At 38.5% G+C, this 15,157-nt stretch overlaps 1 protein-coding gene across 3 annotated transcripts in view; it reads left to right on the top strand.

The window, feature by feature from the left end:
* LOC126198955 (3'-5' RNA helicase YTHDC2-like) overlaps window positions 1-15,157 on the top strand; it is a 338,664-nt gene that overhangs the window by 61,814 nt on the left and 261,693 nt on the right. For all 3 annotated transcript variants that reach the window (XM_049935603.1, XM_049935602.1, XM_049935604.1), the window contains exon 6: window positions 7,955-8,214. In XM_049935603.1, the coding sequence (XP_049791560.1) occupies window positions 7,955-8,214 (260 nt within the window). The remainder of the gene's footprint in view (window positions 1-7,954; window positions 8,215-15,157) is intronic.

Raw genomic sequence — 15,157 nt, 5'->3', positions numbered from 1 at the left:
TAACGGAAAAGTGTAACATCAAAGTAGTATACACCAAGTAATCACCAATGACAAAGTTTGATGTAAAGAGAGAAAAAAAGGGGAAAAAATAAAAGGCATATTTATATGTAATTTGGTACATATTTGTACAAAAAAATGTTTTATACATGAATTGTATTTTATATTACTACCCTACATTGTGTGGGGGTTTGTTTTCCGATTTCCAATTACATGATTGTTAACTGTCATCCTTCACTTCCAGCGAAACATAGCTAATACTAGTACATATGTTGTATGGTATGAACTTGTTAATGTTATATCATCATTATGTCACAGATTATCCAATTTTATCTGTTGGTTTAGGCAGCCTTCCATGACAGTCAACAGCATGCTGTTTTCCTTTCTTTAAATACAATTTTTATAAACTTTGCTGTTATGATTATGTGGTGTGTACTACTTTGATGTTACTTTTCTTCTGTTAATTTCAGCATTTAACAAAAATGTGACCACATTACATTAGTTGTAATTGATGTCAAGCAGTGCAGACTGCCGTCTGATGACACCTCTCAGCACTAGCTTCTGTTATACTCCAAATCCAGTTGTCAGTGTCTCTGTTGCATCCATCGTGACTTTACACCACAAAGTACCGGATGTGCCATGCATCTGTCTTCTTTGTGCTCAAAGTTGTACATACTTTATGTAGAGCACCTGGTATTTCATTGTAATGCTTCAATTCTTCATATGGTTATGTTTTTAAACATTTTTACTTGTTGGAGGTATTCTTTATTATTTGTTGACTTTGGACTGCATCTGTCCATAGGGGCAGAATTTTATGAGATTTGTTATTTTACAGCATACTGTATAGTCGTCATGTGACAGAGTAGTGTTAGCATTGTTGGTGTAGCCATCACTGTATGGTTTTATGGGTATATAATTTTTGCCATTGAGCTGTTGTGTATGCCCTACTACATTTATTTTTTTGACTGAAAGACTATAACTTGACATATTTTCTTTTTATAGACCTGAGGATGGGAATACACATTTCAAAAACAAATAATCCAGTAACTGCATTTACCTAGCAATCTTGGCAAATAAATTGGTTTTCAAAAGAAGAGACAATACAGTTTTGTGTCTGTTATGTCAGAAATGTAAATTAGAGGAATTTATTTTAATATGGTAGCATACCAGATTAAATTGAGCAATAATTTGTGCCTCCCAGAGCAGTAATTTGTGCCTCCCAGATAATGAATGTTACACAGATACAGGTAAGATGCAGTTACTTAAAAAGGCATTTATGCAGGTAGCTGAAGATGTTGCCGACACTAAGACAGAAAAAGGAAAGATAATCTCAAATGGAGACAGACAGCTATCAAACAGAAGGATAGTGATTCAAACGAAATATGAAGTTAATAAAATACACTGAATTAAACAAAACTATTTGTTAACGTATTCAGTAAGATGTGAGATCGCACAATAAAATAAGAAGACAGTATCTTATGCTGGGTTGATACCATATTTCATCTGTTAAGATGGTGTAACACCTCATTCTTACTTGTGCAGAGCTGTTTTCTAATATCCAGGGAAGGGAGTGTTGCCCAGCCTTGGAACTTATGGCCTAATCTTTCCGTAATCTTTCTAATTGGGTTTTGGCCTGGGATGACTACACTGGTAAAGGATTACCAGTAGTACCTTTGCCTCGGTGGCAGGTGTTTTCTAGCCCCTGTTGGAAATAAACTTTTTATAAAGTTTGGGCAAGAACCTATACTTTTCCAAGGAATGCTGTTAGTGAGAGCAGGAACTGGGCAATGATTATGCCTGCATTCTGCTTCTGAGGTTGATTGTTTGAAAGGCATTGATGTTTAATTTCGTAGAGTGGCTGGAAGCTCGTGAAATCGTCGGCCATCAGCCCTTGCGTCTAGAGGAGGCAAGTAATGGACATAGTGGGGACGATATGATGCTTTAAGTGTGCTGAGGACGCCAAGTTGGAAGTGAATGATTCTCAGTGACCAATGAATTTGTACCACCAGTACAGAAAGCTTTCAAGACTTTGTAAATGCATTGCTGCCTGCAGTGTAGAATTCTGAATTTTCTGGTTTACACCGCATTTGTTGCTGTTTAATGATCATGCATGTGCTTTGTAGGAAGAGACTTCATAGCAGTCTGTGGAGCCATTTCCTACTTGGACTGGGAATCAGTGAACAAGATGTGCGTGACAAGGTCTGTTTGTGTTTGAAGCCAATAAATTTCATTTGTTCCATGGAAATTTAAAGTGTGAAATTTTTGTAAGTCTCTTTCCTTTTTTGACTTTCAAGTGTCATCCTGTTTTCTTCTGAAGTTTATTGATGGGAGGCAGTTTAATTACTGTTTGCAGTGTATGTTTTCTAATTTATTAGTTGGATCTGGGAGTCTTTCTTAAAGTAGTGTGTCTGTTACAAGGCATTTATTAGTGGTGTAAGATTTGTGACAGTTTTAACACTGTCTCAAAGATTGCATCAAGACACGTGACTCTTATTTAGACCGATTTAGTAGTGTAGCAGTGGTTCAGGTTATTCATTAGTGATGTTAGATTAGTGACAGTTTTAATCCTGTCTCAAGTGTTGAAACAAGGAAGGCAACCTGACAGTGCAGAGGATTATTCTGGATCAAGCAATAACGAGTAATCTGTAGAGCAGTTAGTTGTGTAACTAGTCTCATGTGCTGCATATTGCTGAGTGTGCATGAATTCTAGCTGCAGTCATGAGTGGGACTTCGTGTGACACCACCAAAGATCTGAATAAAAGACAGAAAGAAAGTTTCAGTGATACGTATTTCAGATACAATATCAAATGATCTGCATAAAGTCTTTTGAGGTACACAAAAAGGACAGCTGCCTGGTGATGTCATAGTAGAAATGGTTATAGCTGAAGGGTAAGAAGTGCAAGAAAAATTTTAAAATTATTTGCAGAACACCTGAGGAAGAAGATAATACCCTAGATACCTATAATTATTCTACTTCATGAGAAAGGAGAAAGATAACATATGAAAAGCTTTTAGTATATCTATCCATCTTCTCTACATAATGTATCATATATTCATTAAAATTATCACCATAGCATAGAAAAAAGTTGCATTTTAACTAGATAAAAGAATCAGTTGGCTTTAGAAGTGAATACAGATTAACAAATCATTTGTAACTCGGTCAAAAATTACGGAAAGGAGCAATGAGTATGTACAAACATTTTGTCTGTAAGATATCTTTTGAGTCAGTTTTGATTAAATGTGTACTAACAGCTCTAAAGATAAGATGCGCTGATGCAGCATCTCTGAGCATACAGAACAAAATAATTATATGTCAGTGCTACAGATTCCATTAGACTTAATCAGGATAGTGAGAAATTTTGAATTGAAAAAGGATTTAGGCAAGGAAATTCCATACCACTAAAAATATTATCTGCAAACCTAGCTGAAATTTACAATTCTTTGTAAGATAAGACAGTACAAATCCACAATGAAATCGTAGAACCAGTGGATGAGTTTTATAATTATAGGAGTACAAGACAGCAGCTGGACATATGGCAAAAGAACTAAACAAATGATTTGTGCTTTTATGGTCTGTTCTTTTTTATCAGAAAAGACAGTGCCAATAATAATGAAATATTGGAAATCTGGCTTTTTTCACAGTGTCCAGAGCTTGCCAAAAATGTCATTTCTCAACAGGACCCAGTACCACTACAGAGGCATCTGCACGTAAGACCATAATGTCAGCTAAAGAAGACTGTGTTCCATAATATGAAAGTGATTGTGCTGAATGTAAAAAAAAGGAAAATACATCCAACTGACAGGAACATGCATTGCAAGAATAACTATCAGTGACAGTTCATTGTGTTAGCAGAATGTAGTCTGATTTTAGTCCATTAAATTTCGGGCATCCAGCTGCGCAAATAAAATTATAAAAACATTGATTTGTGTGGCTGCATGCCCAAAATTTAATGGACTATTCATTTCGCCGCAAGAGGTTGAAAATGCATATAGTCTGAGGTTATTCTTGGATGGGATTTCTTGCAGGTATCACAATCATTCATAGACTGTGAAGGATTAGAGCTACAGACTGACGAAGCCCTTGCTACAAACATGCATAACAGTGTTTGCTCTGAGCAGTTGTTTGCTGTTGAAAATGATGTTGGCTTAACACCATCAGGGAGACGAGCTTCAGTCGTTGATTGAAATGCTCACGGAAACTTTGAAGCTTGATGTTGAATGCAAGAAGCTACTGAGGTTCACAAAAGAAATCTGCATGCCAGTGAGAATTGTAAACATTGTAGGTGGTCAAGGAGAACTTTGAATCACTGTCACAAGCAACCGCAACTCATCCCTCAAGTTACGTGCCTAGGGACAGATGAATCAGTCCAGGAAGGGGAACTTAGTCATCAGCTTAGAATGATGCTCCGCTGCCATGACGAACAGTGCAGGGTACAAAGCTAGTATTGAGCTGCCAATAGGATTTGGACTGACCAAGAAACAGCGTTGGTGAGTGAAAGCTATTCTGTGTCATTTTTGGATGTTTTAAGGATCTGAAGTGGAGAGAAGAAGGTGCAAGCATCCCATGATGAAATACTGTATAATCATGAGATTGTCTATCAATTAGCCAGTGCTCATATAGCATGTTGCTGGCTGAACGACATATAATGTGGGAGGAGATGGAGATGCTGCTGCAGTATGACATCATTGAACCTTTAGAGAGTTCTTGGTCCTCTACTCTGGTCCTTGTAAAGAAGAAAGATGGCACATGGCATTTCTGCATCGACTACTGATGACTGAATAAAGTCAGAAAGAAAGATTTCTATCCATTCCACACATTGATGACATTGTAGACTGCTTGTAAGAAGCAGAAATTTGGGACGTGCAGACAGGCTACTGCCGACATGAGGTTGACAAGGCTGACTGGGAAAGGACTGCCTTCATAACTCCTGATGGCCTCTTTGAATTCAAAGTTATTCTGTTTGGACTGTGCAACACTCTAGCCACTTTGAAACATATGATGGGCAACCTGCTTCTACACCTTTGCTATCTGGGTAATATTGTCATTTTTTTAAGATGTGTGGAGAACATCTAAGCCACCTGACAACCCTGTTGAAGTGTGTTCAGACTGCAGGTGTCCATCTGAATTGCAAAAAGTGCCCCTTCAATGCCCACAAAATTAAAGTCTTGAGGCATCTAGTGGATGGCGATGAGGGTCTGTCCCAATCCAGCAAAAATAAAAGCACTCACAGATTTTGTGACTCCTTGCCACATTCATGATCTGAGAAGTTTTCTCAGAACGTGCTCGTACTGCTGGAGGTTTATTGAGCACGTTTGTACCAAGAAATGACCCTTGCAAGAAGGGAGACCAAATTTTCCTGGAGTGAGGTGCAAGAAAGATCTTTCATTGTCCTTAAGGAAGTGCTAACATCTTAAGCAATTATAGGATAGGTGCAGTTCTAATGCAAATTCAGGAGGATGCTGAAAAGGAGATAGTTTATGCTTCCATGGTGCTATCCATGTCCAAAATGAACTAGTCTGCATCCAAGAAAGAGTAATTTGCAGTTGTGTTGGTGATCAGCACTTTATGGCTGTATTTATTTGGCAAACCAGTCACCATTGTGATGGACCACTGTTTTCTATGCTGGCTAGTTATAGTCTGAGGTATCTGTCAGGCCAGATGGACACAGAGGCTTCAGGAGTACAATGTCATAGTGGTGTGCAAAAGTAGATGCAAGCACAGGGACGCTGTCTTCCTTTCAAGGAATCCTTTGGCAGAACACAGCAATGTTGATGAAATCTCAGTTATCACTACATTAAATGACATTGCTACTGGACACAGGGAAGATCCAGCACTGCTGAAAACCATAGAAGCCTCTGAGAAGAAGAAACTGACCAAAGGAGAATTCCAATTAGAAATGGACCATTGCATAAGAGCGACTGTGATACAGTGAGATGGGAATGTTGCTCTTTATCCCAGCTTGTCTATGACCCACTATCTGAAGTATTTATATGATGCTCCAACATCTGGTCACTGGGGTTTGTGAAGCCTCTGGACAGAATTAGATGCAGGTATCACTGGCCAGATCTCTACTTTTCCGTTAGACACTCTGTGAGCCACTGTAATGAATGCAAATGATGGAAGCACATGCTGCAGCTGCTGCTGAGGCACCTAGCATCTATCCTGCTGGCAAGAGTGCCATTCCACTGAATTGGAATCAACCTCTTGAGGAGGCTCCTTAAATCAACAAACGGGAATTAATGGCTAATAGTCTGCATTGACTGCCTCCCCTACTATTCTGCCACCAGAACTGTGCCAACTGCTGAATCTCCATACTGCAAAGACATCATTTTAAAGTACAAAGCACCCTATGTGACGATCTCTGATCATAGAAAAGTTTTCTAGTCGAGGCTAGTATCAGAAGTAATTTCACACCATGATGTCCCCACACAATAGCTGTTTATCATCCACAGAAGAATTGCCTCATAGAACACTGTAATAAGGCCTTGGCAGACAGTCTCTCAGTGTATGTTAATGCTGAACAGGCAGACTGATAAACAGTACTGACAGTCACAATATTCACATACAGCACAGCAAAGCAAGGCACTACAGACTTCACACCTTTGTTTGAATTCATCAGTTGTGAGGTTGAAGCGACATCAACCAGATGATACTCAGAATGACTATGTGAAATACCTCATCACCAGGACTGAAGAAACAAGGAGGTGGCTTATATGCAGACCCTGGACATCTAAGAGAAAGACTGGGAGACATGGTATGGATTTTTACACCTGTGGAGAAAGTGGAACAACTGGAAAAGTTATTAAAGCACTTCTTTGGGCCATATTGTATCCTTTGTCACTTGTTGGACTAACATATGAAGTCGAGAATCATGACCCTTTAGAAAGAAGACAAAAAGCACAGAGATGTTGTCTGTGTCCTCCATGTTATGAAGACCTATTGTTGTCCAGAGGCAATTTGATTATTGGAGGTTAAGGAAACTGAAGACCCACTTGACAAGCACAAAGCTGTGATGAGAGAGGTTACCGTTGATGCTCATCATGGCAAAGAGGATACAACACAACCAGAACGCAAAATCTGCCAGTGTGTATCACGGTTTTCTCCAGGAGAAGTATTTTGCAATGCCGCGAGTTGTGGTGCATACAGTGTGGCACAGTGGTTAGTGTCTCTGGCTGGTGTACCTGTGAGTCACCAGTTCAAACCCAACCACTAGTAATTATTTTTATTTAATGTTTATCATTTCTGGAAGGTTCTTGAATTGTCTTGTGTTGTATGCTTGTATATTCTAGAATATTTGACTTTTGTATAAACAGCTGCAATCTTCATCCCGGTTGTCAGTTCTGTTTTCGCTGTATGTTGGTGTTTGTTTTAATGCACTTTCAGTGCCAAGTACTGCATTTCCATATGACCCTGATTTTGGATTTGTGCTTGAGTGCGGTTACGATGTGACAATATACCTTTGTAATATCAAGTAATTCTTTTGAAAATAAAAACTGTATAGTCGTAAGTGTAAGTTGAAATACAGCCGGAGTTTCTATCTTCATTCGTGTAGAAGAGGCAGTGTTGTGAAATTGGGTGAATCTTTTTGAAATGCCCTGTAGTGACTTTAAACTTCTTCTTTGAATATTTGTTGAGTGTAGTGCTGCTTTCATGTTTAGTGAATAGTGATGTGTTGATGATCTCAAAAGTCAATTAATTCTGTAACTACAAAGTATATTCTCACATTAAATTTATCCAAATTATAACTATCTTCTGAAATTGATAGAACTCTTTTCTGCTTCAGCATCTCTTCTATTTCCATTTATTTTTGGGCATGACTTGTTTTGAGTGTGTTGCAATCTTCAGTTATTATTACTTTAATGTTTATAGTACACACTCCTTTCAAGTGTAATGTTTCTGCCATCTGTCCTGATTGTACTTGTGTCATGAAACTTTTCAATGTTGTATCTGTTTTAGATTGGGACCAAAAACTGTGTTGACATATTGTACTGATGGTGTGTTGTTGCGCACATTGATGGGCACGGATTCAACACTAGCCACAGTAACACACATTTTAGTTGATGAGGTCCATGAACGGAGCCGTTTCACAGACTTTCTGCTCATTGTTCTTCGTGATGCTCTGTGCAAGTTTCGCTCTCTTCGTCTTATACTTATGTCAGCCACCCTCGATACACAAATATTCACCAAATACTTCAACAATTGCCCAATTGTTACAGGTTAGTAAATTCTACCAAAAATTGCCAAATAAAAAGTGCTATTTTCAAAGATATTACTTGCTAAATTAAGAATAAAACACTAGTATTAACAATATAAGGAAAAATTAAACAATGGAAAATCCAGGATGGAATAATGACAATATTATGAAAATGATAGATTGCTGCTCACCATGTAATGGAAATGTTGCTAAATTAAGAATAAAACACTAGTATTAACAATATAAGGAAAAATTAAACAATGGAAAATCCAGGATGGAATAATGACAATATTATGAAAATGATAGATTGCTGCTCACCATGTAATGGAAATGATGAGTTGCGGACTCAACATTTCCACTACATGGTGAGTAACAATTTATCCTTTTCATAATATTGTCAATATAAGGAAAAGGTAGATTGCTAACTCACCTTAAAGATGACATGTGGAATTGCAGATAGGCACAACGAAAAGACGCTTACACATTAGCTTTCGGCCAAAGCCTTCTTCAGAAAAGAAAACATACACAATTTGTTCTCATAAGGAAGCACACCTCACATCCATATGACTGACATATCGGACAGTTCGGACCAGAACACAATTGGCACGTAGAACGGAAGCAGCAGCAGCTGCTGCTGCTTCTATTGTGACAGTTGCATTCCAGTCTGAAGTGCCAGAGATGGTGGTCATGTGGACATGAGGTGTGCTTGCTTGTGTGAATGAATGTGTGTGTGTGTGTTTCCTTTTTTGAAAAGCCTTTGGACGAAAGATAATGTTTACACACTATTTTCATTGTGCCTGTCTGCGACTCAACTTACCATCTTTACAGTGAGCAGCAATCTATCTTTTTTTATATTGTTGATATTCCACATTAGTAATAGTGTATTATTGCTTATATCTTTTCATAAACCCAGTAAGCCTGAAAAAAATTATCTTTTTGTTATGTCATAACCAAGTGGTATATAAATGAATAATCTGTGACCTTTCCTTTATTTGAGAGGCACACATTGATATCTTAATCTACATTTTTGCTGTAAACTACCATAGTGTGTGTGCCAGAGGACATATAGTGGATGGTACAAAATTTCTCTTTCTTCCATTTTTAAGTTGTACCTAGTCATATCATGCTCTTGACATTATTTACCAAAAATAAAAACAATCCTATTTTTCACTAACTCAGTTTTGATGCACTTTTAATTCAGCAACTGTTAAAATTTAATTCTGGATACTTCACTAAGTAAATGCTATATCCAGCAGCCTGATTGTAAAGAAACACCTTTCAGAATTGAAATATGAAGTGTCACATTATGATAAAAAGTGATTCAGCACTATCAGAAATCTGTCTTTCTGTCATAATTGCCACAAAATTATTTCCTACAACTTTGACAATATGTTGTTGTACAGCACTTTAGAAAAACTGCAGGAGCACGTAAATGAGCTCTAAGGAAGATAACCATTTTCAGCAAAAGACGATGCCTGAAAAACTGTTAACATTTTGATAAGTGGAAAGAAAATGTCTTCCCTTGAAAACTTGCATTCATATTAGATTAGAAACAGCGAACTGAATAACTGTTACTACTCACCTTATGAAGTATTGGGTGGTTGATGGCATCACAAACAAGACTGAAAATGTTGCTAAACCTTTCAGATGATGTGTTTTTTCAGAGGTGACTAGTAAGGAACACACATACACATATAGTTTCAGCTGCTGAGGTTTCTTGGTGATCAAAAGTTCCTTTTCATATTTTGTTCTTTTCCTAGAATGATTAGCCCTGCTTTCTTGAAATAATTCATATCTTCCATTGCTCCTCACACTCCCTGGAAAGTTAACTGAATTAATGTTGAAATTATGTCTTTAAATATGCAGAGTTTTCAAAATATTTTAGTAAAGTCATTTATGGCATGAACTGTAAGAAAATGAGCTGACTCTACTAACTTGGATGTTATTCAGCACAAAAATGTCGCTATGCATCAGAGTTATTTCTTGATGGATCATAATCCATAAAACTGCACAAACTTGCTGGGAGGGGATCTCCTCCTCCTCCCTCCCTCCCTCCTGGCTTTTCCCCCTGATGCCCACACACACACACACACACACACACTGGTTGCAGTTTTCACTGGTTGTTTATAAGTGTTTATGTCATCATCTCACCTGGAAGAACCATTCGACATCAAACCATCCTATCACCTGGAAGAACCATTCCACACTAAAGAACCCATCATCCTATCAACCTTTCTTAGATTTTAGTATATGACACACTTACTTGGAAAGCAAGCTTGATGACCACTTGCCAATGGTAAAGGGCTGCCTGTATTTTAAGGTCTCATTCAGTACCACGCTTTTGCTATCTCAGAGAATATTTTGTAAATGTTTCTTAAGAATTATTTTAACTATGTATTGTAACCTTTTGGCCTGATGGTGGTGCTTGGTACCAAAACCAAAAGCCAGCAAGCAAAGAAAGCAAAACTGTGTACTAAATCAAATAATTTTTTCCTTATTAGTTTCTAAACTGTGCTTTGCTGACTTGCTCCATCTGTGACAGCCCCTGAAATTCCTTCATCCTCCATGAAGCCAGCTTCTCACAAACACCATCTCCAGACTCTCCATACTGTTGGCAAACTATCTTCCAAAAACTTGACTCCTACAAAAGTCACAGTTCTATCCAACGGCTTCGAGTTTTGCTTCACACACAGATTTAAGTGTGATATACTCGAAAAGCAGTGGATCTCTTTCACTCATTTCCTATTTTATCTGACATTATCCCCACTCAGTCATCCTGCTGCTGAAGAAGTTGAACACCACAATATCAGTTCTCTTAATAGCTGCTTTGATACCTATGCAATTTAGTGGGTCCTCCCACAGAATCAACTCCCAACTCCTTTGACCTATGCAGATAAATTGTCCATATAAACCCTCTTCCCCGATGTTTAACTGAATGAGAAAGTACTGTAGTTCTTCAACTTTGTGTATGTTGAATAAAAGGACTTCCGTTCAGGCTGTTAAAGTCCTTCATTGAACAGCCACGGCCGGTTTTGCATTCCTAAAATGCATTATCAGATGATCTATACTCTGGAGGAATACCGTATTTACTCGAATCTAAGCCGCACTTTTTTTCCGGTTTTTGTAATCCAAAAAACCGCCTGCGGCTTAGAATCGAGTGCAAAGCAAGCGGAAGTTCTGAAAAATGTTGTTAGGTGCCGCCACAACTAACTTCTGCCGTCGAATATATGTAGCGCTACACAGGCATGCTTTGTAGGCACAGAGATAAATACTGGCGCCAAAACCTCTGCGTCAGTAAATAAATTTTTTAAAAAAAAGGTGGAAGTCCAGCTTTTTTTTCTCCGCCCCGAGTTTCGACCACTGCATTTTCATACATTATCCAACGAAGTAAATACAAATTCCGTATTGTTCATCTTCGAATGTAGCAGAATTTCAATGTACTACGAAAATCCGACTGGCAAGACTGTTGCCAATAGGAACCTGATGAAATGTGAATCACATGCAGTATTCTCTTCACCATAAGAATAATACGAATATAAACATTTTGCCATGTATTCTTTCGTGTTTGCTGCTCTCTCATTTAAATCCTATTTGCCTAATAAACTACGAAACTAGAGTGACACAACAGCAAACGCGGAAGAATATACGTATCGTGTCATGTTTATATTCGTATTATTCTTATGCCTAATACAGTGATATAGTCAGAAATGAAGCACGGCAACTGACTAGATTTTTAAATCTAACAAGGGAACCTCCCCATAGAACCCCCCTCAGATTTAGTTATAAGTTGGCACAGTTGATAGGCCTTGAAAAACTGAACACAGATCAATCGAGAAAACAGGAAGAAGTTGTGTGGAACTATGAAAAAAATAAGCAAAATGCACAAACTAGGTAGTCCATGTGCAAGATAGGGAACATCTAGGAGAATGTGCACCCAACAGCGCCGTGGTCCCGTGGTTAGCATGAGCAACTGCGGAACGAGAGGTCCTTGGTTCAAGTCTTCCCTCGGGCGAAAACTTTAATTTTTTATTTTCAGACAATTACCAACGTCCAGGCACTCACACATAATCAACTTCGCTCTCAAAAATTCCAGAACATGTTCAGATTTGCTTGGACATATGCAGGATTTGACGGTCTACACACGGAAAAATTTGAAAACGTTAAAACATGTTTTGACAGAGCACAGGGAAAACTGCGACTGTGAAACTGTTGCATTCATTTGTTACAGTTTATGTGACAAACTCTTATGTTTTCATCACTTTTTTGGGAGTGATTATCACATCCACAAGAAAACCTAAATCGGGCAAGGTAGAAGAATCTTTTGACCCATTCACCAAGTGTACAAGTTAGGTGGGTCGACAACATATTCCTGTCATTTGACCAACATGCCGTCACCAGTCTCGTATAGAATATATGAGACGTGTTTTCCTGTGGAGGAATCGGTTGACCTATGAACTTCCTATCAAATGTTTTCGGTTCCCATTGGAGAGGCACGTCCTTTCGTCTACTAATCGCACGGTTTTGCGGTGCGGTCGCAAAACACAGACACTAAACTTATTACAGTGAACAGAGACGTCAATGAGCGAACGGACGGATCATAACTTTGCAAAAATAAAGAAAGAAAACTTTTCAGTCGAAGGGAGACTTGAACCAAGGACCTCTCGTTCCGCAGCTGCTCACGCTAACCACGGGACCACGGCGCTCGTGAGCTCACACTCTCCTAGATGTTGCCTGTCTTGCGCATGGACTACTCAGTTTGTATATTTTGCTTTTTTTTTCATAGTTCCACACAACGTCTTCCTGTTTTCTCGATTGATCTGTGTTCAGTTTTTCAAGGCCTATCCACTGTGCCAACTTATAATTAAATCTGAGGGGGGTGCGATGGGGAGGTTCCCTTGTAAGATGACTAATTTCTGTGCAGAATTTGATGTACTAAAGAAGCGGCCGCAAAGATTTTCAAACGGAGAAAAATTTTCGCCCAACTCTCGTTCAGAACATGTTGTATCATACGCAGTCTATTATTTGGTTCTTGTTGATCATTATCAAAGAAAGCAGCAGTGTAAGTAACAACAAATAGCAGTCTCTTGCCATTGTTTCGCTAATGAGATGATTCCTCTCCTTTTTGTTTTTCGTTTTTTTTTTTTATTATTATTATTGTAAGCAGCGGTAGCGCGCACAAAAGCAAGCCATGCCGCGAGCGGCGACAGGCCGTAAACACGCACTATCAGAATGCGACAAACAGTGCATGACGCAGTACAGTAATGCATTTTCAGCTTAGGGTGAGGTAAACACCTATAACAAAGAAAACGGCACTTATCAGATCAAAGCAAAATAAGCAATCGATTCAAAGCAGACGAAGCACGTGAAAAAGGAATGGTACCCGTATAAATACGGACGGAGCGTCTGACGCATAGCAATGGCTACCTGGTAAAGCTTAACTGTTAAGCTTACAACTCAAACCAAACTACTATAGCTGTATCGTCATTTATTCGACCTAAACTGTGTCTCATATTACAATGGGCCAACTTTGTTTCGATTTGGAGGTGCGGACTAAAACTTTTTTCTCCCGTTGAATTTCGAGTCTCAAATTTCAGGTGCGGCTTAGATTCGGGAATTTTTTTTTTTCCCCTTTATTTCGAGTCTCATTTTTCAGGTGCGGCTTAGATTCGAGTGCGGCTTAGATTCGAGTAAATACGGTAACATATTTACTCTTCAGAATATTCAATTTAAAAGAAAAAATTAAAAATTAATCATTGTGATCACATAAAGCCACTAAGAATAGCATACTTACATGATCTTTTAAATCATTGTAGTATACAGGAAAAAAATTATAGGCAAGTCCCAACGTTCATAATCAAAGCAATGAAAGCAAGTAACTCACTGTAAAGCAGTGATCCAAGTCCAAATGACTGGGCCCCAAAAGCAACCTATAAAAACAGGGGTCATCTCACCAACTAGGGAAACCAGAATAAATTGGAAAAACCATAGAGGCTGTAAGAACATCAGAATAAACAGTCAGATAATCATAGCCTGACTTTAAGTAGGAGCCGGAAAGAAAGAAGCAAGGTTGTAGACATACCTTATCTGTAGATCCCTCAGGGAAGTAACATGGCATCAAACTGAATTAAACTGGCTGAATGCTAATATGAGACGATGCAGGAAATGGCTCATGCACAAAGTTACAGAAGGGCCAAATTGTGTGTACCAACAGGAAGGATGGAAAGTGGGAAAAAATTGTTACTAAGCTAATACTCCAACAAACAAGGGGATAAATACACTGAAATCCAAAGGTGGTATGTAAAAAATGTGCTTCTAGGATCAATAAACTACTTATTTAAACAATCAAAATTACCCGAAAGGTTTCTGTGGCATAAGTCCATCTGTGCATTCAGTGTTTCATCGGGAAATGTTTGCAGTGAGTGATATATTTCCAGTTCTTCCAAAATATTCAGTGTTCAAATGGCTCTGAGCACTATGGGACTTAACATCTGTGGTCATCAGTCCCCTAGAACTTAGAACTACTTAAACCTAACTAACCTAAGGACATCACACACATCCATGCCCGAGGCACGATTCGAACCTGCGACCATAGCAGTCGCGCGGTTCCGGACTGAGCGCCTTAACCGCGAGACCACTGCAGCTGGCAAAAATATTCAGTGTATTGCCCTTGTTTTCTTGATGCAGTATTTGAAGATTAGAGGGTAGATGCATGATTGAATGTCCAGTCTCCTGTAGATGGTATTTAAGGCTCTTTAGGAGCCTGTGTTGGTATTATGCTCCTTAAAGCACATCTCAAAGTTTCTACTGGTTTGACGTATGTAACTTGAACTGAAAACATCACATGTTATTCAGTGAGTTCCAGGGGATTTATAACTTTCTAATCTCGACTTTTCCCTGTGTGTGAACCTCTAGCTTTATTTCCAGCAATGGAGGAGGCCAGAACTATATTTTTAGAACTTAAATGT

Source organism: Schistocerca nitens, chromosome 8, assembly GCF_023898315.1.
Source record: "Schistocerca nitens isolate TAMUIC-IGC-003100 chromosome 8, iqSchNite1.1, whole genome shotgun sequence".
In the NCBI taxonomy this organism is placed as follows: domain Eukaryota; kingdom Metazoa; phylum Arthropoda; class Insecta; order Orthoptera; family Acrididae; genus Schistocerca; species Schistocerca nitens.
This window is presented reverse-complemented; position numbering and strand designations above follow the sequence as displayed.